The 24,365-nt window shown below is 35.5% G+C and overlaps 3 protein-coding genes across 4 annotated transcripts; 1 reads left to right on the top strand and 2 right to left on the bottom strand.

The window, feature by feature from the left end:
• Positions 1-1,636: 1,636 nt before the first annotated feature.
• On the bottom strand, positions 1,637-2,132 carry LOC125812852 (glycine-rich protein 23-like). Its single transcript, XM_049492310.1, has one exon. The coding sequence runs from the start codon at positions 2,117-2,119 to the stop codon at positions 1,637-1,639; it is 483 nt and encodes a 160-aa protein (XP_049348267.1). The 5' UTR covers positions 2,120-2,132.
• Positions 2,133-4,460: 2,328 nt separating this feature from the next.
• LOC125812883 (uncharacterized) lies at positions 4,461-7,985 on the top strand. The gene is made up of 4 exons (XM_049492346.1): positions 4,461-4,717; positions 6,578-6,639; positions 6,769-6,873; positions 7,640-7,985. The coding sequence occupies exons 1-4, from the start codon at positions 4,540-4,542 to the stop codon at positions 7,769-7,771; spliced, it is 477 nt and encodes a 158-aa protein (XP_049348303.1). The 5' UTR covers positions 4,461-4,539; the 3' UTR covers positions 7,772-7,985.
• A 736-nt stretch (positions 7,986-8,721) lies between these two features.
• Positions 8,722-23,583, bottom strand: LOC125812843 (sterol 3-beta-glucosyltransferase UGT80A2-like). Of its 2 annotated transcripts, XM_049492298.1 has the most exons (14): positions 23,303-23,583; positions 21,560-21,732; positions 19,712-19,954; positions 19,128-19,239; positions 16,173-16,343; positions 12,769-12,832; positions 12,576-12,633; positions 12,236-12,413; positions 11,904-12,034; positions 11,203-11,305; positions 10,979-11,055; positions 10,011-10,058; positions 9,777-9,926; positions 8,722-9,192 (listed from the first exon to the last, which is right to left on the bottom strand). In XM_049492298.1, exons 1-14 carry the CDS (start codon positions 23,511-23,513, stop codon positions 9,025-9,027), a joined length of 1,887 nt encoding a protein of 628 aa, XP_049348255.1. In that variant the 5' UTR covers positions 23,514-23,583; the 3' UTR covers positions 8,722-9,024. The 2 variants fall into 2 exon arrangements, with proteins under 2 accessions (XP_049348255.1, XP_049348257.1); XM_049492300.1 differs by lacking the exon at positions 23,303-23,583 and having other exon boundaries at positions 19,712-20,012; positions 21,560-21,729.
• Positions 23,584-24,365: the final 782 nt, after the last annotated feature.

Below are 24,365 nucleotides of genomic sequence, written 5' to 3'. Positions count from 1 at the left end.
TATGTGAATGTTGAAGATTCAGAATGAGGTTATTCCGAATATTGTCTTAAGATTAGGAATGAGAATATTCGGAATAAAGAGAGAGTAACTTTTGTGGTAGACATACTTCATGTCTCCAATCTTTGAGGGTGATGTCAGGAGTTTTGGCTAATGGTGGTAGATATGATCCGTCCAATTCGAACAAGTTTGAGAATGATCTATTTATTATTGACTTGTTCAATTCATCTCATCTTAAATTGATATGTCGTCCAAATTGACTCGTAAGAAAGTTTGTCAAAATATTTTTTTGTTTGATATATCATTTATAGCCACAAGAAAGAAAAAAAAAAGAGTTGATTTTAGGTACTTACAAAATTATAGAAGAACAAGCTAACAAATTAAAATTTAACAAGAATTGAGCGAGTTGAGTTATGAGTTATGACTCATTTTTTTAGTTCATTTTAATAAATTTTTTAACAGGTTATTAATTCAACTCATTTTAATCTGTTTAAATTTAACCTAACTCATCTGTTTGACACCCTTAATTTCAGTCACTAAAATATCATGTGTAGATCTTTCCAAATTAATTAAACATTGCATATTCTTGCAGAATTATGAAAATCGCAGTGTGGAAATAGTTAATGACACTGATATGGTCATTTACAACTTTTTTATAAAAAAAATTAAATTAAATTGTCGTACGATAGCATGACCTTTATATTGATGAATAAAAACACAAAGAAGAAATCATAAGCTTGACCTACTGTTCCAAATCGCAATCAACAATTGCTTTGCAAAAAATAACGCTTGGACAAAAATTATACAAATTTTGTACAAATATACAAGTTTTAAGCATGAGATTAAAAAAACAATTATAACATCTCATCTAGATCAATTTTATACAAAATAATTTTTCATCTAATTATGCCTTAAAGACTTTATTTGTATGAGATCAAATGTATAAGCCTGAATGACTTTCGATGAGAGGTGACCATGCCCAAAAATAATTCACTCCTCATTTGTAATACTTCATTTTGCTAAATCACATTTATGTGTGACGGATTTGGACTTTAGCACACCTCTTGCTTGTTGTTGTTAGGGGTAGATGAATAGAGCAGAACGACTTTTCGCTATGTTGTGCCTAATAGTACCCGAAACATTGACATTGAAAGAAGTCCCTCAAGCATTTAAAAAAGAACAAAGACAAGGGTTAATATTGTGGTCTCACTTATAGGTGTCGTGTAATTAAAAAAAATATATATCACTTGGATCTACTTATTCACTATCATTTTTATACCTCATTCTAATTTTAGTTGAGATAAAATGATGAATAAAAACAACAACTGAAGTAGGTAAATCATTTTAGTTGAATCGATCAATATTAAAATACAAGAAAAGAATAAAATGTTAACGGTGTGAAAAGTAAATCTTTTATTAAACTAATACCGTGTAATAATAAATAACACAACATTCAACACTAGGAATAATTGGAAAATATGTCAATTAATACATTGCAAAAAGTTCACACAAACTCAAACCAAAATTACAAAAAAAAATAAAAAAAATTACTTTCTTAATGAGCTTTAATACCCAAACTTGCATGAAGAATATAACTTCAAATTATAAAATGAACTCATGAAATATTCTTCTCATGGTCTCATGGCTTTGGAAGACTTGCACCACTACAAGGTCCACAACCACCACTCGACCCCCCTCCTCCACCAAGTCCTCCACCACCACCACCCAACCCACCTAGTCCCCCAACACCACCACCCAACCCACCTAGTCCCCCAAGTCCACCACCCCCCAACCCACCAAGTCCACCATCACCACCCCCCAAACCACCTAATCCACCAAGTCCACCACCACCACCACCCAAACCACCTAATCCACCAAGTCCACCACCACCACCACCCAAACCACCTAATCCACCAAGTCCACCACCACCCCCTACCCCACCAAGTCCACCAACACCACCTACCCCACCCCCAACACCACTAAATCCTCCAACACCACCAAACCCCACAAAATTCTTTTGATCAACAAGTCCTTTCTCACTTGGCACTTCTCTAGCTCTTGTGGTACAAACAATTGCTAATAAACCAAGAAAAATAAAAACCATTGACAACTTATTAGCCATCTCTTTAATATACTTTTTTGTCACCCTTAATATCTTTTGCCTTTTCCTATTTTGGTACCTAAGTGTATTCCTTGAGTATCCTTTTATAGGTAAAAATGTATTGGTATGTTGGTGGAGAAGGGATGCAAACATTAAATGGGATTCAATGCAATATCTAATAATATCATGCATGGGTCTTTTTTTTAAATGGTCATTCTTTGAACAAAAAAAGTACTTCTAATTTGAAAATAAGTAAGTCATTTTCTTTCACAACTATCCCAAATTCTTTTAAGGTCATAACATTACTCTAACCAACACTTACATTATTATCAATCTATGATATTAAAATATTCCATCAAAATACTATCAACGAAAAAAATAATCTGATGCATGAAGCATTTCATATTTATGTAGGATTCAAGGAAGGATCACATCTAAAGGGGTTAATGTAGGTAGCCGACCCTGAGCATCATCAGTGGTTGATTCCAATATTACTCAGTTGAAATAAGGAGCGTATAAAGATAACTTTATCGTTGCTTCATGCAATCATGCTCTCCTTCCTAATACTATATATTATTTTTGTTTAAATAAAAAAATTAGAAAATATTTTTCGCTGTTCAATCAAATACCAAAAAAATTATTTTGTGAAAATATTTTTCAAAAAATATGTTTTAAAAATGACTTTCGTCGTATCAAATACAACCCAAATATTACTACCACTAATATTTTTTTTTTAGGAAATCTCTGCTAGCTTTAATTCATTTACTAACAAGCATAGCTGGGAAGTATGGGCCAAAACAATGCATTTAATTTACGTAGGTGATCAACTTATAATAAATTAAATGACTATATGCAAAAATAATAATTTTTTCTTTGTTTCACAATATAATATTTTGATTTAGGAAATTCAATTGAACCTCTTTGATCATTTAACTCCGCCCTGTTTGCACCGGACAGGGAATTAAGATTTCTTGACCACTTATAAAATAAATAGAAGAAAAATAATTTTTTCAAATTTCTTATACGTAAAAATAAAAAAATTCTATCGAAAATATACTTTTGATTCTTGATTTTTGGCCAGCAAATGGATCTAAGGACTGAGGGAGCCATGTGAAACCCATTTGGTAATATATCAATTTGCTGGTGGTTGTGAAGTTAGCATTCATTTCTTTCATTTTGAACATTGATGAATTTAAGTTATATATATATTATAATATAATATGTAATAATGGTTTTATTTTTTAAGCTATTATATCAAATTGATGCTTAAAAACCCCAAGTTAAAAATTTGAGGAATATTGGAGGTGATTTGAACTTATTTACACATGTATATCACATACAAGTTTAAGCAAATATGCATTGGATGCATGAAGATACGCAATGGAAATGCATTTCCTATGTAGCGTTTTACGTGGCAATTCGCTTTCTATGTGAGTGTTCTTCGTGTATTATATCACGTAGGATGTGTGTGTCAACTTGTTCAACTTAATACAAGTTCAAGTGTCTACTAGTGCACATCCAAAGTTGAAGTGCATAAATATCCGTAAAACCAAGTTAAGAGAGCACATTTATGAATTATGCACACTATTGCTATGTTTTGAAAGCTCAATAATATGTTCATAACTTGTTCTTAGGGGCATAGCTATTTATAAGGGAAAATTATGTGAAATGGCAAACATATAGTTTCAATTATTTTTAGTCCATGAATACAATTTTCGCAAAATTCTGCTATTCGGTTTCCTAATTGTATACATTCATAATTTTGTATATGCTTACCCTACCTATTTGTATACAATTTATGAATAAATCATAATAAATTACCCTATTTGTATATTGGCAAGTGAAATATACAAACAGAGTTCTGAAGAATTCCTAAATGTATAAATACAGAGATTATATATACTTACCTTGTTTGCATATTCGCAAGCAAAATATACAAACGGGCAAGCGAAATACACAAACTGCAACCTGCATTTGTATAGACTTACCTTTTTCGCAAACGGAATATACAAACGGGCAAGCAAAATATACAAACTGGAACCTCCATAACAAAATGAACTATAGCTATAGAGCCTTATTATGTTCATTATTTTTTCTATTTCCGAAATTTTTCTCTATTTATAAAAGTTCTCATTTTTCACAAAGAGGAATAGGCCCCAACAAAGCCCAAAAAAAAAAAAAAAATCTTTATCCATGATTTTTGAAAATGGGTCCTTCCATAAAACTGGGCCTATAACCCATCCATAATGAGCTTTTAGCCAAAATGGACTCCTCCGACCCGACCGAAAAAACCCATGTCTCCTTTCCATCTCTTTCAATCTTATTAATTCTGTAAAATTCATTTTCAAGAATCAATTTTTGTAGCTTCACAAAAAATGTCAGTACAATATATCTGATTTCTGCTCATAAAATTCATAGTATAAATTTTTGTATATATATATATGGCTTCCACAGTTGCCTTTCTTTCAGTGCAATCCCCAAAATGTTACAGAATAAATCAGTCATTTCTTTCTTCAAATTCCCTTTTAAAGTTGAAAAAGCAAACATCTTTGTCTGCTAGACAATTCAAGTCTCAAGCAACACCATTAATTTTTGCAGCTCAATCCAATTTCTTCAAAGGTACAATCTTTAAATTATGTTGTATAGAAACAATTATGAAGAATTTTGACTATATGAATTGTTTATTTGCTTTATTCAGAGCTCATTAGAGTATTCTTTAGCTAGCGTTTGGCGATTTTGGAAAGCTACAATAACAACATAATAAGTGTAGTTACACAAACCAACATGGACAGTGCACTGGTGGGAGTGTTTCATCCCTTAATTAGAGGTCTCGGGTTCGACCCCTGGGTATGGAGAAAATATTGTTGAGAGCGCCACCCCGAATGGGCCCTGCACTGCGCGATCTGGATTTAATCGAACTCCAATGTGAGCTCTAGACACCAGGTGGGAAACCAAAAAAAAATAAGTGTAGTTACACAAAGTGGGTCTAGAGAGGGTAGAGTGTAGACAGACCTTATCTTTACATCAGAGGTACAAAGGTTGTTTCCAATATACCCTCGGCTCAGAGGTATGTAGATTTTGATAATCTATCTTGATCAACTTGCACGTACCTCGACTAAATATGACTTTAAGGTTTTATATGCAGTATCATGTACTCCTTACTAGTGGAAAAGAAATAGAAATGGTTGGGGTTTTGGATTAGAGGATGAAGGATCGGTAACACACCTAATTTTAGTGTGTGTTAGAACACTAATTCATAGAAAATTTTGAAGTAAAATGTGCATACTTGAACAAAAAGTACTATAATCACATAACTAAACGTTTAAAAATGTTTGGGAAGTGTCATCCATAACAGGTGCATTAGCTTTAAAACTTGGAAAATTTATCAGAATCTTCGCTAAAATTTCTTGACAAGTAGTTGGGAAAAATATATTTACTCCTCAATAGTGATAGCACCTACTTGCAGCGAACACCTTGTTTGTATTAAAAGACCATGCTGGATTATTAAGTTATGAACTTGAGAATCATGTGATAGTACTAGTAAGAACTAGGAAGGAGTTGAATCAGTTAGGCGTGTCCAGTGTTATCAATAGCGAAAAGCGTAAAAAAGCTCTAAGTCCGTCGGAGCTTTAAGCACAAAGTGGAAATAGCGGACATAAAACGTGAACTCTAATGGAAAAAGGCGCAAATGGAGGAAGAGTATAAATATATATGTTTAGACCAAGACTAATAATTATAAGCATGAATAACAATATATGGATAAAGAAATTGAAAAAAAAACAATAAAGTGAAATATTAATTGTTTTAGTGTCGCCTCTTCAAGAAACGATCCTTGGCAAGGTTTGTATGTCTTAGAGCCTTGATGATGATACTGAAGCACGCATTAAGTGAGGTGAAGTGCTCAACATGTTTTGAGCCTCGCTTAACGTGCCTTTGACAACACTGGGCGTATCAACCTTTTTGTTTAGTATTTCTCGGTGGTATTGGAGGAAGTTTTTTACTCTGGTTATGGATGCTATCACATTAGTTGTATAGAGTTGTTCGTACTTGTGCGTTAAAAATCATCATTGTATTCAGAAGCAGTTTGACCATAATGGTTGCTGTTGCTTTCTGCATTGAGACACGTACTTCTTATGCTTCAGGAGGGACAAACTTCAAAATGGAGAAAGAACTTTTACATATTTTTTCATACTTCAATTCTTATCCTTAGGTAGTGCCAATGCACAGGGACTTTGTGGGAAATTGTACTGGAAGTCAGTACTCCATTAAAGAGGGATTTTTTCCCACACATTTGAACGTAAAGAACAAGATACTATTTGCATGCTTTTACGTCCTGTTTTGGGAGAGAAATATAGAAAGTTTTAGTTAGGAAAAAGAACATACTTCAGTTAGCTCTGTATCGAAGAGTACATTTTTCTTTGCTTATTTTATTGACATGTAGTCTAATGATTAATCCAATGTGTGCTGAAATTTCAATAGTTCTTCAAACTGCATGGAGAGTTGGAAAGGATGGAGTTGAAGCTGGAACCAACATGGTACCTGTAAGTCATAATGAAGAGACAAGAACATGTCAATCCATTTACGGAATTGCATATACTCATTTTTTTTTATGTTAGATGTCATCCCCAACTTGTTTGGTACTGAGGCGTTGTTGTTGTTGATGATGTTAGGATGCCATCCCAAGACCAATAGCCAGGATTTGTGTGACAGTAGTCGGAGCGGCCTTTGCTCTCTTTGCACTCAAATCATTCCTGTCGACAGTTTTCTTTGCGTTGGTACGTTTCCAGCCCTTCATTGCTGCATAGATTGGAAAACGCAGCTACTAATTCGGAATCACAAGTCACTTTTTTGGTGAAATTTATCATTGTTGCAGCCATGGGTGGAGCTAGGGTATTAGAAAGGGGTTCATTTGAATTCCCTTCGTCAATAAATTACACCATATATAGTAGATGTTTTACACTTCTTTATATTTTGAATTTCCTTAGTGAACATCTTGGTTCCGTTACTGGTTGCAGCAATTAAAACTTCTGGTATTAGAAGTGTTGGGGAGGGGACATTATCCACCGAGTTTCAAACCTGCATTACTCACCCTTGGGGATCAACAAGATAAAAAATATTTAAAAAAATTCTGATATTGGTTAGTACACGGTTCCTTGGTAAAACGATAAAGCCCTTAAACCTCAATTCGATCCTTCTCTAATGTGGTTGGAACATTCAGAAGTTAGTCAATGCTCCATGCCTGCTTTTCGACATTGTTCATTGTTTCCCTTCTTAGCTTTTCAAAAGAGATATTCAAACTAACTTTTGTTCATTGACAACAAGAAGATACCCAGTGTAATACCACAAATGGGGTTCTGGGGAGGGTAGGATGTACGTAGAGTCGCAGACTTTACCCTACCTTTGTAGGATAGAGAAGTTGTTTCCGATAGAGTTTTGGCTCAAAAGGCCATATATTCAGCTGGGAAAAGGCTTAAGCTGATAGAATCTGATAAAAACCTTTTGTACATTGACGACTAAAAAAAGTTCCTTGTTAATCCACAGGCGATGATGGGAGTCATTTACTTTGGATTCATAGCCTTGAACAAGGACGATGGTCCAAAAGGCGGTGGAGGCACTGCTTCTGTTGACGATAGTCTAGAAGAAGCAAGGAGAATAATGGAGAAGTACAAGTAAGAAATGCAGAAATGGATCTCATCGCGATAACTATCAACATCTCTGGCTTCTTTCAAAATAGGTAGTAGGCCTTCAAATCATTTCATAAAAGGAATCCTTTATATTCTTAAATGTATTGGTTTGTAAGGTAATGTTATACAGTTGATTGTAAATTTTCTGAGTTTTGTATATCTCACATAATTTGATCTGAAAAGTTGCATTATTTCAGTTTAATCTTGCTCTTTACCATAGTCAATGACAATACTGGCACAATGATACTTAATATGTCAATTTGTCATAAATACTTATCTGCATCAGGTGTTTACACCAAATCGATTCAACTTATCATCGTTAGGTGGTTTAATGAAGTGAAAAATATGATTTAACTTGTCATGGTTAAATGACAAAAGTGTGTACGAACACGTGACATGCATATATATGCTGGCTGGAGCGAGTGTACAAAAAGTGATTTACATTTTACGAGACTTACCTTGAAAATGGGTGATGTTGAACTTTTAACCTCGCTTCTCAAACTTTTGACGTTAAAGATTTCCCCAAGCAAGTGAGAGTTAAGTTTAAAACCACTCATTCTTAACGTCATTGATTGTAATTTCCTAGAGAATGACTTTCGACTCTAATAAAGGATTAATCGAATATAAAAGAGATTTATATTTTCCGTTTAGGAAAAGTAACGGATAGTAAGTGTGTTGTTCCTTTCTGCAAGGAAAAATAAAAACTTAAATAAGGTAAGAAAATTAAGAGAAATAATTAACACTGTTGGTCGTCAAGCATAAACAATATAATATAATATAATATAATACATTAATTACAAATTATGGTATAATATGTACTAGCATTAGTTTTTTTACGCTTCAATCCCAAACAAGTTAAAGACCTGTTTTATGAATTCTCATCTCTTCGGTTAAGCTCATCATATCATCATCGTATCATAATACATGAATGAGGATAAATTATAGTAAACTTTGGAATGGTCATTACAAGTTTACAACCCAGAATCTTCTTATATGAAATACAAAAATTGGGGGGAAGCAATGGGAGTACAAGTGAATTCATGGAAGAGTGATGATTACAACAATAACGTCTCAATCTCAAGCAAGTTGGGGTAGTCATGGAACAGGTCATTATTTCTTTCTGGCATAAGAACACCGATAATACATATAAATTATACATAATTACAACAATGGGAATACAATAGTTACTAGCTAAGAATGCACAAATACAAGGGCACAGAGAACATCCTTTACCACTCAGGTCTAGGAACACCCAAAGCAGCTTCTTAGTGAATAGGTACTTGTCGGTTTAGGCGATTTCTGAGGCTCGCTTTTAGTGCGTGATAGCTGCTTAAAGAAGGCTTTTACTGCTCCAGTGACCCCATCTTCGTTCTCCATAGCTTTGGCTAGCTCAATCGCCCGCTCCTTTACCTGCGCACCATCTCACAGTTAATAAGCCAATTATCGAGCTTGCTCGTGATTTAAACATCCGAAATAGTTCAATAAGTGTGTGACCATCTCACTAGTTTATATCAGAAAGCTTTTGAGCTTTTGCTCATTGGTTTAAACATCCGAAATTGCCCACGAATGAAATATGAGGATTACGTTTTCAGAGCCAAGTTGACACATGATAATCTCACCAAAAGCCAAAGTTGCTTGTTCAGAGCCAAGTTGACACATGACCATATCATATATAATAGCTTAAGTCGCTAAAGAGAGTAAACTTCTAATTTCTTACTTGCGGACTTGATTCTTTTTAATGAGCCAAGCAAATGGAAAACATTTTAATAATAGGTGGCAGCGAGACTAGAACCAAAGATCTCTGCCAGCTTTGTTACCACGTTGAAATGTGACCATCTCATAAAAAATCTGAAGCTATTAGGAAAGTACACTTTCATTTACTTAATTATGTCTCCAACAACCGTAGACTATTGTAAGGACTTAAGCAAGCACTTAGTGACACAAGTTTATCAGATTACACTACAGGATATGTGCTAAAGATTTCAGTAAAGTACCTCTGGATTAAGCATGAATCTGATTGCGTGGACCAGCCTATCAAGTGTAAATTGATCAGCTTCTATGGGTAGAGGGCCTACACCTCTGGCATGCACCCTTTCCCCCCAAAATGGCTGATCACCAAAGAAAGGGACAATAGTTGTTGGACACTGCAACCGAATAAAGGTGATAGGTTAAAAGTAGAACCAAAAGATATTAGCAATGAAATGAACATACAAAGTTTGAAACACTACCGCAGCTTTAAGACCAGCAGCAGTTGTTCCAGCACCCCCGTGGTGCACCTGAAAGGAAAAGTATCAGGGTAATTAAGGGTTTTATAAAAAAACTAGAGCTCCTGAATCTCACACTTATCTCTACAACATTGACAAACAATCTCTAACTGGACCAGAAACTGCTGTTTTAACAATAACTAAGCCTTAACTTTAACTAGTTGGTATCATGTATATAGGTCCTTTAATTTCATCATGTTATGTTGTTCTAAGAAAAATCAATCTATTTTAACGAGCAAAATACCCCAGTAATGGATTTGGACATTATTAAAGAAATCAATATTAAAGAAAGCATGATGCACTGCCAAAGAAAGAGAAGTACAATCTTCGGAAGAAATACTAAGGGAAATCTTTCATTAATCATAAATTGATAAAAGAGAGAAAAAAAAAAAAAAAAAGAGCTCCTGATCTTATGAATAAGATTCTCAACTCTCTAAATGTTCCACTCATTTCATTTCCAAACAGTCCAGCATATACACAAGCCCAAACTTATGATCCAGATTCCAGCCTCTTATGACTCTAGCCCAGGCAAGTTGCTAAGTCCCGATTCAAATCGATTGTTAGTCTCCAGCTATGTTTCCTTAAGCCACCTTTTATTTTATTACGAATAGCTTAAAGAAGAAGAAAATAGTACTCCCTCCGTCCTACTTTATATGAGTTAGTTTGACTTGGCACGGAATTTGCGAAAGAAAGAAAGACTTTTGAAACTTGTGGTCCAAAATAAGTGATAGGTGTTTGTGTGGCTATAAATCATTTCATTAAGTGTAAAATAGGCATTTTAAAGTTGAATTGTTAATTAATATAGAAATATGTCATTCTTTTTGGGACTGACTAAAAAGGAAAGTGAGTCATATAAATTGGGACATATGGAGTAACGGATATCTTAAGCTTAAAGAATAAAAAAAACAAAAATCAAGGTAGTAAAGACTCACCACAGCGGCACACTGTAAGAAAAGCCAATCATGGGGAACATTGTCGAGCAAATACACAAAATCTTTTGGTTCCGCCACTGGGCACACAAAGAAAAGCAGGTAAATAAGCTGAGAATATCTTTTCAAAGAGATGATCTACAAATAATCAAATCCACAAGTGCTATAGAAAAAATGAACAGGTTAATCGCATAAGCAGAACAAAGTAAATGCAGGAGGGAACTTACAGGTTCCAAGGCCACCCCATCCTTTATTAATGATTCCCCTTTGATTAGTGACTTCAAGTGCTTTAACAATTGTGTTAGTCATTCCCTGTGGATCTTGAACAGGCTGAGATTTGAAGATGGATCTGAAGTCAGGATATCAAACAGAAATTTGATTTTGTAGGACGAATTAGTATAAAGGATATGTAGAATTATTTGAATTGTATCTTCAAAATGCTTCAAAGGTAGTTGGTATAGGAGACCCTTTCCTGGTGAGCCTGCAATTTTTGTGTTTTATATGCACTTAATGTGGAGAATAGTGTCTAAAGCTATGTTGCTCGGACTCTTCAAAAATGCCAATGGGTGCGTGTCAGATTCGCCAAAAGTAGTGTATTTTTGAAGAATCCAAGACGGGTGCGGCATCAAAAGTGAAGAGTCCGCGCAACTAAGGTCTAAAGTGAAAGAATAGATTGTTGAACACAGTTCAAATTACACATATGTCTAATCACCGGAGTCCAACTGCAAGGGTACAACAACAAGAAGTCACCACAGCCCATTTTTCGAAAGCTTACTCAGCAGAACCAACGAAGCGGCTGATGGTTACATGAGGAGAGAATTTGTTTTCTGTGTTTTTCCTTTTTATTTTTGTTCGATTGAGGGAAGGGGAGAAGAGGATAGGTAGAGAAAATATTATAAAGAAAGCAACGCGGCTCCAGGAAACTCACAAGACTACCAAACCCAATGTATATGGGCTTTGGACCAGCTTTAAGCCAGTTAACAAGTGATTCTGGAGGTTCATAGCCCGTCGCAAGATCAAGGAAGCAAAATCCCACCACATCAATCTTAGGTCCCCAATCTGCAAAAGTCAGACGGTATAAATCTAGAGTTATAACTTTAATTAAGAAATCATGGCAGGTCATAGGAGAAACTGATTATGAAAAGGGATTTACCATATATTATCTAAACTATGAACTATTAGACCTTCAGAACTAAGTTAGAAGTCGAGAATAGAAAGGACTTGTATATCAGATTAATAGAAAACCTGGAGAATGAATACCTTTTGGTTTAGGAACAAGATGAGGACTCCAAATATATGCATGTGGGATATCCAACTCAGAGCTTTGTGAACCACTTAAGTATGTGACTGGTCGTAGTTTCAGTTTTTTCTTTCTAAGATCATTTATCATGTCACGTATTCCTAGCCAAATCAAGGTGTCAACAATCTGATATGATAGCTGCACAGTTCATAAAAGAGCAAACGTGAACAGAAACCAACCATTTTCTTTCAAGTGGGAAAGATGGGAATGGGAGTTAGAGAAAGAGAACAGCACTGCATTGCAACATCAAAGAAACAGTACACACGAGACACAAAAGGCAGATGCCAAAACCCAACTTACCCTATATCCAGCTGGTTGCTTAACACGGGATAGAGGATGAGGAAATTCAGAAGTTGGCCTATAAAAAAGATTAAACGATACTTAGTGATAAGTAAAGACCAAGATCTTACTTATCAGCAAGATATCTTAATTAAGTGGATAAAAATGAAAAATTAAATAGCTTCTGAAGCCTCTATTACCCAAGCAGACTTACGTCCAAGGCATTGTGAAAAATATATGAATTGGGATTTGCAATGCTTCTGCAACATGTACATGCCCTGAGATGGAATTCAATGTTAGTAGAACTTACTACTCTTTCATCACATGAACATTTATATACATCGGAAATGTTTGATCAGTAAAACAGCTTTGCAATGGAACCCCCAACAGGTTGAAATGATCTTCTATGAACAAAATAAAACTAAGCCAAGCATACATAACATTGGAACATGTTATATTGTTGCCTCATATGCCAAACCCAATGGCCACAAACATGAATATCAACTAAAGATTCAATTGTATTAGCTGTAGCCCACACACAACCACCCTTCAGATCCAACTCCATGCCTTTAACCACAAGAACTAAACTAGCAGGTCAATCATGTGTATTTACCACTCCACAATAATGCTTCTAAACCAATGAACAAAATTAACTACTATTCGCCATAACTCTAAATCAAGATGATATTTCATATCTGAAGTAATGATAGATATGCACATAAGACGCATCTTCCAAGTTTAAAGCGAAAAACACACCTTGACTACACACTTGTCAGTCATCAACATTGTTAACTGAACATATTTGCTGGACTAATATGTGACTACTATTTTTATACATTTAACTGCTGAGTTCATGAGCACCAATCCAACATAAGAATTTAAACAAAATCTCCAATATGGCAGTCAATTTTTTTTTCATTGTATGCAAATAACTGTTCGAGTTAATAAAATTCTCAGAAACAGTTTCTTTTCGGTGATTACAGTCTCTCTGATTGCCAAATGGCGTACGAGTGAATCTATTCTCCACCAAATTGACAGAGCAAAAATTGAGATATATTATAAACGTTTTTCCCACATGCTGCAAAGAAAAGAATACACCACAGGGCGGCTTGATATACAGAAAGAGAGTTTTCCCTAGTATATGGGATAATATTGTTAGAATACTAGGACTATTCTATAGCATATGTAAATATAGTAGGTAGCTTGATTTCCTCCTAGATTTACTCTAGCTTGATTTGATATTGATTAGTATTGATTTCCTTTCCTTTTTAGGACATGTATGCTTAGCTACTTAAACCCCAATAGCTTGTGGGAATAATCAAGTTGAGTTCTCTCTCAAACTCTTGTCTTCTCGCATGGTATCAAAGCTTTCTTTAGTGAGAAAACAAGAATAATAAGAGAACAAAATTGCAATAAAAAAAATTCCAGCGAAACCTCCACTGTTCTGCGATTCTGACACTCTCCAGGGGTATTGTGCATATACCAGTACCACCATTACGATCGGAATCCTCACAGCTTATGGTGTTTTTCAGCCCCTTTTCTGGCAGTTTTTTCTTTCAGCAACTTTTTCCAGCAAGACAGCAAGCAGTTCTCCAGTTTTCCAGATCTGTTCTTCAGGTTTTTCCCCAGAACTTACTTTATTTATTGAACACTAATAGATCTGTTTTCACGTCTCTTGGATCCGATATGTTTAGCACTAAATTTGTGAGTTCCACCAACCCAAACCATGGCATCACCACAGAACCTTTGAAGAGGTAGTGCAAACTATTTATCTTGGTCCTCCTCTGTTCAATTATGGTGCAAGGGACAAGGTGTTCAGGATCACTTGGTTACACAGGCCAAGGATATTACTGAAAAAAGATAGGGGCGAATGGGAGAAGATTGATGCTCAATTGTGTAGTCTGATATGGAAATCTATTGATTCAAAGTTGATGTCATTGTTTCGACCATTCCAAACTTGCTTCTTAGTTTGGGAAAAGGCTCGTGTGCTATACACAAATGACATATCCCGCTTTTATAATGTGATTTCTCGGTTGACTAACCTTAAAAAGCAGGACTTGGATATGTCAACTTATCTTGGACAGGTTCAGGCGGTTATGGAGAAATTTAATGAGTTAATGCCCACTACTCCAAATGTTGTAAAACAATTAGAGCAGCGTCAGAAGATGTTTCTACCAGGTTTGTGCATGTATTTGGTAATGTATGTTGATGACATAGTTATCACATGCAATGATGATGAGGGAATTACCAAATTGAAACCTCACCTTTTCCAGCACTTCCATACCAAGGATCTTGGTCGATTAAGGTACTTCTTGGGCATTGAGGTTGCTCAATCCAAATTAGGAATTTCTATTTCACAAAGGAAGTATGCACTTGATATTCTTGAAGAGACAGGGATGATAGATCATAGGCCTATTGATTCTCCAATGGATTCATATGTTAAGCTCCTACCAGGTCAGGGCGAGCCTCTTAGCGATCCAGGAAGATATAGAAGGCCGGTAGGAAATTTTAATCATCTCACCGTGACTCAAACTAATAGTCATTGGAATGCAGTTATTTGCATTCTTCGATACATAAAATCTGCTCCAGGGAAAGGACTTCTTCACGAAGACGGAGGACATGAGAAAATTGTTGGCTATTCAGATGCAGATTGGGCACGGTCACCCTCTGACAAACGATCCACTTCTGGATATTGTATTCTAGTTGGGGGAAATTTGGTGTCTTGGAAAAGTAAGAAACAAAATATGATTGCTAGATCTAGTGTACAAGCAGAATATCGGGCTATGGCAGTGGCAACATGTGAACTCATATGGATCAAGCAACTACTAAAAGAGTTGAAATTTGGAGATACTAAAGGAATGGAACTTGTGTGCAACAATCAACTACACTTCACATTGCATCGAATCCAATATTTCACGAGAGGACCAAACACATAGAGATTGATTGTCATTTTGTTAGAGAAAAGGTACTTTCAGGAGACATAGTCACAAGATTCCTGCGGTCAAGTGATCAGTTTGCAAACATATTCACCAAGTCCCTAGCTGGTCCCAAAACAAGTTATATATGTAACAAGCTTGGTACATATAATTTGTATGCACCAGCTTGAGGGGGAATGTTAGAATCCTAGGAATATTCTATAGCATATGTAAATACAGTAGGTAGCTTGATTTCCTCATAGATTTACTCTAGCTTGATTTGATATTGATTTGTATTGATTAGATATTGATTTCCTTTCCCTTTTAGGACATGTATACTTAGCTATTTAAACCCCAATAGCTTGTGGGAATAATCAAGTTGAGTTCTCTCTCAAACTCGAGTCTTCTCACAAATATAATTATATTGTCCAAGCATTGTTCACTTTATTGTCCATTCCAATAAGATAAGAAGCTTACTACGTGCTTTTGAGTCAGTGCCTGAAATATTTATCAACCTTCTGGAGTAAAATCTTTCCATTCTTTCTTATTACTTATAATCCTATTGATTCAGCCTCTTAAAACAACTTGATAAAAAAATCAGCATATACGAGAGTTTGACTATGACGAATATAGGAAGGGAAGGGGCAAGCCAGTATATAAACAAGGAAATGAATTGAAGATGTAGATAAACTACTAATCTTACCATATGCTGGGGGATTAGCAATAATTGCATCTGCTTTGAAGGGAACTCCTGTATCCATATCAGGTTCTTTGCAGGCTGGAAGTAGAGAGTATATAATCTCCTTCATCTGATTTCTCTGAACAGGGATTTCTGAAGGTCCGGAAGGTAAGAATCCTTTGTTTTTTACCATGTCTGTGGATGCAAGAAGAAGAAAATTGACATCATGCGGTCGAAACTATACATTTGATGACTGCAAGCATAACAGATGACTACACCAGATATACATTGCCAGATAGACCAGCACAAATGCAGGTATGAATTTTATCTCACAAATAATATGTAAGAAGATGATATATCATATACTATTCATCAAATTCATGTCTCAGTGAAATCACAAAAAGTAAATCTGCAGGCAAAGCAAAGCTATGGGCGATTGATGCAGTCGTTTACTGCAGTGTGTATAAAGTGACAACTTCCACAGAACACATCTGTAATAAGTTAAAGAAAAAGATGAAGTGCATCTAAGCAATGCAATAAGATGCTTATCTAAATTAGAAAGATCCTCATGGCCAACGAGTGTGTGGATTCTAGAACCAGAAGCAATGCTCCAGGAATTCTCTGCAAGTTGGACATACAGAAGGCATATGATCACTTAAATTGGCAGTTTTTGTGGGAAACTCTTGATAAAAGAGGTTTTGGTGGTAGATGGCTAAGATGGATGAAATTTTGCATTCAAACTGTCAAATACTCAGTTCTTATCAATGGCTCACCTACAGGCTTCTTCTCTGCTCAAAGAGGCCTAAGGCAAGGTGACCCTCTATCACCTTTTCTATTCATCATTGCAATGGAAGGGCTAAGTGATATGCTGAAAACTGCTCGAGAGAACCTTTGGTTAAAGGGATTCAAAATATCAAACAGAGTGGGATGCGAACTGGAGATCACCCATTTACAATACGCAGATGATACTCTCATATTTTGTGATGCCAATAAAGAACAACTCAGGATGCTAAGGGTGATCTTTATTCTCTTTGAAGCAGTATCAGGACTTCATATAAATTGGAACAAGAGCTTCTTATTTCCAGTTAATGTAGTTCCTGACCTATCCTCTATGGCTAGGACCCTTGGTGGAAGAATTGGTGACCTCCCTACAACTTATCTGGGGATGCCTCTGGGAGCTAACAGCAGGTCTTTAGGTATTTGGAATGGGGTGATTGAAAAGTGTGAAAGAAGACTAGTGAATTGGAAGAGTCAATATCTTTCCCTAGGGGGAAGACTAACACTTATTAATAGTGTCTTGGACTCTATGCCTAGTTATATGATGTCCCTTTTCCCTATCCCTGATGGAGTAATTGATAGATTGGATGCTCTAAGAAGGAACTTTCTATGGGAAGGCAACAGCGAGACAAAAAAATTTTACTTGGTTAAATGGGCAGCCTTGATTGGGAATAAACAAGTTGGAGGTCTAGGGGTGAGAAACTTGAAGACTCAGAACCAATGTCTACTAATGAAATGGCTCTGGAGACTAGCCTCCAATGAACAAGCTTTGTGGAAGGAGGTGATTCAGGCAAAATATGAAATGGAAGATCATTGGTCAACTAGCATGGTGACCAACACTTATGGAACTAGCCTTTGGAGAACCATAAGGAACCTATGGCCAAAACTTAGAGGGAATTGCAAAATCAAAATTGGAAATGGTGTGAAGGTCTCATTTTGGGAAGATAGCTGGCTGGAACAAGGTCCCTTAAAAACACTCTTCCCTGATGTGTTCATCCTCAACTAACAACAAAGGGCTACTGTGGCAGAGGTTTGGTCAAACCAAGGATGGAATCTGAGCTTTAGAAGACCCTTCAATGATTGGGAGATCCAGAGAGTAGTAGAATTCTACAGAACTCTGGAACAATTCAGAGGAGGAAACACTGTCCAAGACTGCCTGGAATGGAAGGATCACAAGCAAGGAAGATTCAGTGTCAAGGGGGCATACAAAAAGTTCAACCCTTTCAATACCCAGATTAATGGGTGGCCCTGGAAAATGATTTGGAAAGCCAAAATTCCCTACAAAGTGTCTTGTTTTACTTGGCTACTTGCTAAACAGGCTGTTTTGACTCAGGAAAATCTCATGAAGAGGGGTATCCAATTGAGCCCTAGATGTTTCCTATGTGGGGAAAAGGCTGAGACGGTGACTCACCTATTTCTTCACTGTAGGATAACCAACCAACTGTGGGACCTCTTCATCAATAAAAAAGAATTGAAGTGGGTGATGCCAAGGAGAGTAACCCAAACCCTGAAGATATGGAGTAGTTATGCCAACATCTCAGGACATAGGGAGAGATGGAAAATCATCCCAGCTTGTATTTGGTGGTCAACGTGGAAAGAAAGGAACCTTAGATGTCATCAGAACAAGAGCAACACTATTCAGAAGATGAAGATGAATTGTCTTGTGTTGTTTCATTTTTGGTGTAAACAGGAGTATATGGAAGATCTAGAATCAGTTATGAATGTCTTAGGATCCCTGTAATTTTTGTAAATTTTGTCATAGGATTGAAGATCTTCTGTTATACTCTCTTTAATCTGTAATTAGGAATCTGTAACATGTTGTGGCAGGTTTTGATTTTTTGGAAATAGAAATACAAATGTTACCTTCTCAAAAAAGAAAAAAAAAAAATTAGAAAGATAATAAGAAGTTGAAGTGCATGCTTATCATTAAGTTCTCCTTTGTGATTATTTAATGTCAAGGTTCTCCATAAGCATGTAAACCAAGAAAAAGCTGGTTCTCCTCCATTTATTTCAGGCTGAGCACAGTGGAAAAAAGATTACGATGAGCAACCTACTTAATCTGACAACCTAGTTCAATTTTTTTATAAAAATAGGAAATATCCATTGACAAATGAACAGCAATCACACAAAGGATAAGCAAAACAGAAGACCCGAAATAGATTGCCAGATCAGTTACAGCACAACAGGAACTTAGGAACATACATTCAGCCAAAATTTTTGGATCACCCCCAAGGGGATAGAATTCCAATCCAGCACTCAGGACAAACTCTTTGAAATTTGCATGGGTCGCCAACCTCACTCGATGGCCAAAATCCTGCATCAACAGTTCTGTCAAGAAACTAACAGACCACATCATAATCTTTCCACTATGACATGGATTGACAAATCACTACAAGTTCTTTTTTCAGGAGAAGTTATCAAATCAATTCCAATTTCTACAACAAAGTTTGGGTCAGACAACCAGCAGCAATGAAACAAGATTTGGACAGGGTTGAGAGGGTGCAGGGTGTTGAGTATCAAGATCTAGCATTCAGAAGGCTGCGTCTTTATAATTATTAGCATTGCAGCCAAAATGAAAGGATGGAAACCAGGAAAAGAAAATGTGGCATGGCCATGTTTCCATTGAAGAACTTAATACATAGAGAAACACACACACCTGTCAAAAAGATCTGCTAATCCATTCTCACCAAATTGAAATGCAAAGGGCACCTATATACGTATCAACAACCTAGAGACACCCTTAGCTTGTACATTTACAATGTGTTTGCCAAATGATATCGAAGTACCTGCAGACGCTTGCCAATTGCAGTAAAGGGCTGCACGTCACCACGTGTTCCTACAATAAGTATTACAATCTGCATAGGTGGGAAATATTGAAGTTCTGTTGCATCAAGAGGTTCATCCTCAACTGCAGTATGTACACTTTCAGATCCAGTTCCAAGCACTTCGGTGGTTTCAACATCACCCGGGATTTCAAATTCCACAGTACCATCATCTTTGACAGTAGCTATTCTCTTCAACAATTTGAGCTGCAGCATTTTAAGTGGTTAGCACACATCTCACAGGTAACTGAATTTTTTGTCCGTCCTTTTGATAAGATAAACAAAAAAGGTATTACAAAATCAAGTAAATTAATCACAAACAACAGAGGATAGAAAAACAAAACAATATAATGAGGCCATAAACATAAAAGATAGATAACAATGAAGATATTCCATTTTGGCTCTAAGATATAATTAGATGTCTATCAAGAACTATTGTGCTTATGAGACTAAGAAAATTAACCCTAACTGCCATGCTTTAATGAACATGGAGCAATAGACTTTGACTGCATACCTTTATCCAGTCAGCAACAACCCCTGTGTATTTAATTTTCTATCAATCATGATTTAGCCTGGCTGACCAACAAACATGTAATTAAGAAAAGTTATCTTTGGTATAGAATTGCTTGATTCGTTATTAAGTGTACACACTTTGATTTTTTCATTGGTAAGTGCGCACACACTACAAATTATCACACACAGGTAGCGAGTCTGACCTTGAATTGAAGTGAAGAGGTTGAAAAAGGGTAATAGAGCTCCTATTAACTACAGGTTGTTTCCTGTTCTTTTGGGAGCTCCACTAACAGGACTTATTACTTGAGAAAACCCAAACAATTAACTTATAATAGAAAGCTATGACAATAGACAAATATTAGCAAACGACTGGTCTAGTTCTTGCAACATAGTTTTTGCTATGTCCTGAAATATAAGTAGTCATGTTCTCCTGTAGTCCAAGGATTATCAGGTTCGATTCGACACCTCTTTTTCTATTTAGGCCTCTAAGTGACCTCTTCAGGAAACATGTTTTTGAGTCAAATTGCACTAGTATGTATAGATTAATGTAAGAGTACGATCACTCCTCTTTCTTTAGGCCTCCAAGGCCCCAATAGTTTGCACTAAATAGAGGTCTTAATTTTTAATTATTCAGATCTCAATCATCAAGTCTATTTGTTACTTAATCTCAATCTTTTCTAAAAAAACTGGTAATGTTGTATTCCTCAACATTAAGAACATGCTGGCAACCCAAAAAGAGAACTACAAAAACCAAAGGAAAGTATTACAAAGAGCCTTAAAGATCTACTCTTTGTTCAACTTCATCTATACATCCCTATTTACACCAAAAAAGAAAGGATATAATACAATTCCATTTAACTTTCTGAATGGAATTAAACTTATCCTCAAACCATCCCAGATCCTCTCTCTCTCTCTCTCTCTCCACATTGTCCACCATATGCAGTCAAGAAATGTCTGCTTTGTAGCAAGCAACCATATAGGATGGACATGCATATCTTTCCTGCCAATATTTAAGAGTCATCACAACGCTACAGTGGAATGTATTTGCCGAAAAGCAACATCCCAGATTCTAGATAACAGATGAAGTTGGCAATCAGATTGTTTGGATAGAAAGTTACAATAATAGGCTTAAATAAAGGAACAATGGAAAAGAAATACAAGTTATGTTCAACAGATGGGACTGCGGAGAAAAGAAATAGAGAATAATAAGAGTGCAAAAAAATTATGGCATGGTAGATTTATCATAAAGGAGAAAAAAATAAGCTTGATGTGACATGATGATATCATTATGCATTATACCTTCTGCTGTTCAGAAATTTTATCATCAAAAATTTTTGCTGCCTCTTGAGCAAATCCGCTACTATGTGTTGGTTTCTCAGTTTTTGATCTTTCCAACTTAAGATGATCTGAAGGTGATTGTGGCTTCTCTGAAGGCAACGTTTTTACTCTTGTAAGTTCCATCCCAGGGGTCCCTAGCACATTAAATTGCAAGCTTGCAGTCAGCTTCAGATGATCCGTTTCAAAAAGCTTCAGAGGTCACACTAATCAACTGCATTTCCAGTTGCACGACTCATGAACAGTAAATTTCTAGTGGTTATGCATAATGTAGAACTAGAATTTGGCATTGTAATAGTTGGTGATTCCTATCTGAAGAAATTCCATCATATTTATCAGATCAAAGAGATGTTTTTTCTTCTCTTTTTTTTTTCAAATTTAAAAGGGAAAAAGGTGTGTTGTTGCAAATTAAAAAATCCTCTCTTCTCATTGACTATCAAACATTGAAAGAACAAGATTAGGCAAGAAAAAGCTTACCCCTGTAAATATTCATCTACTTTGTCTACAAGAAGGGAAAAAAAAGAACTTTTGACAGATATAAGCGACACAAACCTTTGACTTAAGCGACAAGAAAAAAAAAAGGTTCAAGAGCTAAGCATATCCAAATTAGTACCCTCCGTCCCATTTTATGTGATCTTCTTTCCTTCTAAGTTTGTCCAAAATAAATTTGGAAACATCTTTTATCTTGATATCACTATTTTGCTCTTACTAACATGACTTATCGGAACACCACTGAATTCTTTATTAGAGGAGACTGATAAAGGAGCATGTCGAACACTCGAACTCTTACCATTCCTTGTTAAATTGTTGTATTGTTAGTATGGTCAATGTTGGTACTTCGCAAACATTAGCTTATGTATCAAAAGATTTTCCTTTACTTCTTTTCTAAAATGCTTCTCTAGTAAAAAGCATCATATCAAATCAGATGTAGAGAGTAACATGTATTGAAGTTCAGAGAGACGGCTGGGCACTGCTACATAATAACATCCACCACTGATTCTCAATCACGAACAAAAAGAATTTAAACTTGCAAAGATTCCACTAGCCAGTAGAAAATATAGATAACCTCTACAACAACATACCCAGTGTAATCCCACAAGTGGGATCTGAAGAGGGCAAAATGTACACGGACCTTACCTCTACATAATATAGATAACTTCTAATGCTTGTTAATTCTATTTTTACATAATATCATAGTGGAATAAGCTTAAACGGAGTAACAAGGATAGTACGGATCCATTCATGTAGCTGAACCTAACTTGTTTGAAATTGAGGCATAATTGTCTGCCTGTTTGCTTGTTATAGTTTTGGCTACTAAAATGCTACTTACAAAATAGCCTCCACAATGATAGTCGTAAAATATATAGTAGTAGTAGTATAAATATCAGACTACGATTAGCTTAATTGGAGCAACATGGAAAGTACTGATCCAATTCATATAGCCGATCCCAACTTGCTTCTAATTGACGCACTGTTGTTGTGTTAACTAAAATGCTACAAAATTGCCTCCACAATGACAATCCTAATATATAGTAGTAGTAGTATAAATATCAGACTACGATAAATTTAAATGGAGCAACATAAACAGTACAGATCCAATTCATATAGCCCCGATATCTCAACTTGCTCGAGATTGAGGCACAGTAGTTGTTTGTTCGCTTGCTTGTTTATAGATTCGGCTACTAAAATCTACAAAATTAAACAAACCTGAAGAATTAGTAACGCCATTGGAAGCTGAACCACCAACTGCCTCCTCTCTACTGTCCACGTCAGCACCCGCACCAGCAGTATTAATGTCATTTTCCTTCTTAACGGTGACGGATACTTCGCCGGAACTAGAAGAAGAGCTCCGCCGGTCGAATTTCGTCGACGGTTCAGCCATCGGCACCTCCGGCGAAGTTTGCTTCTGATGATCCATATTCTCCAAATTCTCAGAGCTCAAGATATTGTTATTTATGAGAGTGGGACCAAAAAAAACTAACTTTAACATAAATGGAAAGGAATTCAATGGAGGACCAATTTTATTTTATTTTTTTGGGAAAACGATACGATATACCCTCAATTTTGTCATTTAATGAATGTGACTTATATATATTTTTATTATTATACAAATGACGCACATATATCATTAAATGAAGGGTATATATGAGCTCATTTTGTAACGATAGAGGTATATATGAGTCGTTTGTATAACGGTAATTGTAAGGGTATATATAAGCTATTTTCATAACAAGGGCATATTAGCTCCAAATGACAAAATTGAAAGGTATATCAAGTATTTTCCCTTTTTTTTAGTTTGGTGGTATTTTATCATGAAATTTAAAGAAAGTAATTTTTATTTTTTAATATTTGAAAGTTGGAGTAGTTTTTGCTTTTTATTTTGCGACGCAGCTATAAGGTCTACGTATATTTTATTTTTCTCAAACGTTAGAGTAGAAGTTTATTCGATATGTGGTTACTATTGTTGTTTGAGAGTTGTGTTTGGTGATGCATACAAATTGTTTATTGTTTTTCAAATACTTTGAAAAATTTGAAATTCAATTTCAAATTGAGTTTTGAAATTTAATTGTCAAATTGAGTTTTGAAATTTAATTGTCAAATACTTACTAGCTCGTTGGATTTTATATGTTCTGATTAATATGAATATTTTATCATAATTTTCATATTGATTGATGTATAATCTTAAATCTTGAGAAATAATTGGAGATTAAGTAAGTAATGTGGAAGATAAAATATGAAATTTATTATAGTATTTTCTTAATATATTTAA

The sequence above is a fragment of the Solanum verrucosum genome, unplaced genomic scaffold, assembly GCF_900185275.1.
Source record: "Solanum verrucosum unplaced genomic scaffold, falcon-dt-bn FXZP01000144.1, whole genome shotgun sequence".
NCBI lineage: Eukaryota > Viridiplantae > Streptophyta > Magnoliopsida > Solanales > Solanaceae > Solanum > Solanum verrucosum.
This window is presented reverse-complemented; position numbering and strand designations above follow the sequence as displayed.

Coding starts and splice junctions, on each gene's coding strand:
- LOC125812852 (XM_049492310.1), bottom strand. CDS start 2,119: ATGGCTAATAAGTTGTCAATGGTTTTTATTTTTCTTGGTTTATTAGCA.
- LOC125812883 (XM_049492346.1), top strand. CDS start 4,540: ATGGCTTCCACAGTTGCCTTTCTTTCAGTGCAATCCCCAAAATGTTAC. Junction 4,718..6,577: donor TCAATCCAATTTCTTCAAAG/GTACAATCTTTA, acceptor AAATTTCAATAG/TTCTTCAAACTGCATGGAGA. Junction 6,874..7,639: donor CGACAGTTTTCTTTGCGTTG/GTACGTTTCCAG, acceptor GTTAATCCACAG/GCGATGATGGGAGTCATTTA.
- LOC125812843 (XM_049492298.1), bottom strand. CDS start 23,513: ATGGATCATCAGAAGCAAACTTCGCCGGAGGTGCCGATGGCTGAACCG. Junction 11,056..11,202: donor ATGGGGTGGCCTTGGAACCT/GTAAGTTCCCTC, acceptor TTGTGTGCCCAG/TGGCGGAACCAAAAGATTTT. Junction 9,927..10,010: donor CTGCTGGTCTTAAAGCTGCG/GTAGTGTTTCAA, acceptor ATTCGGTTGCAG/TGTCCAACAACTATTGTCCC.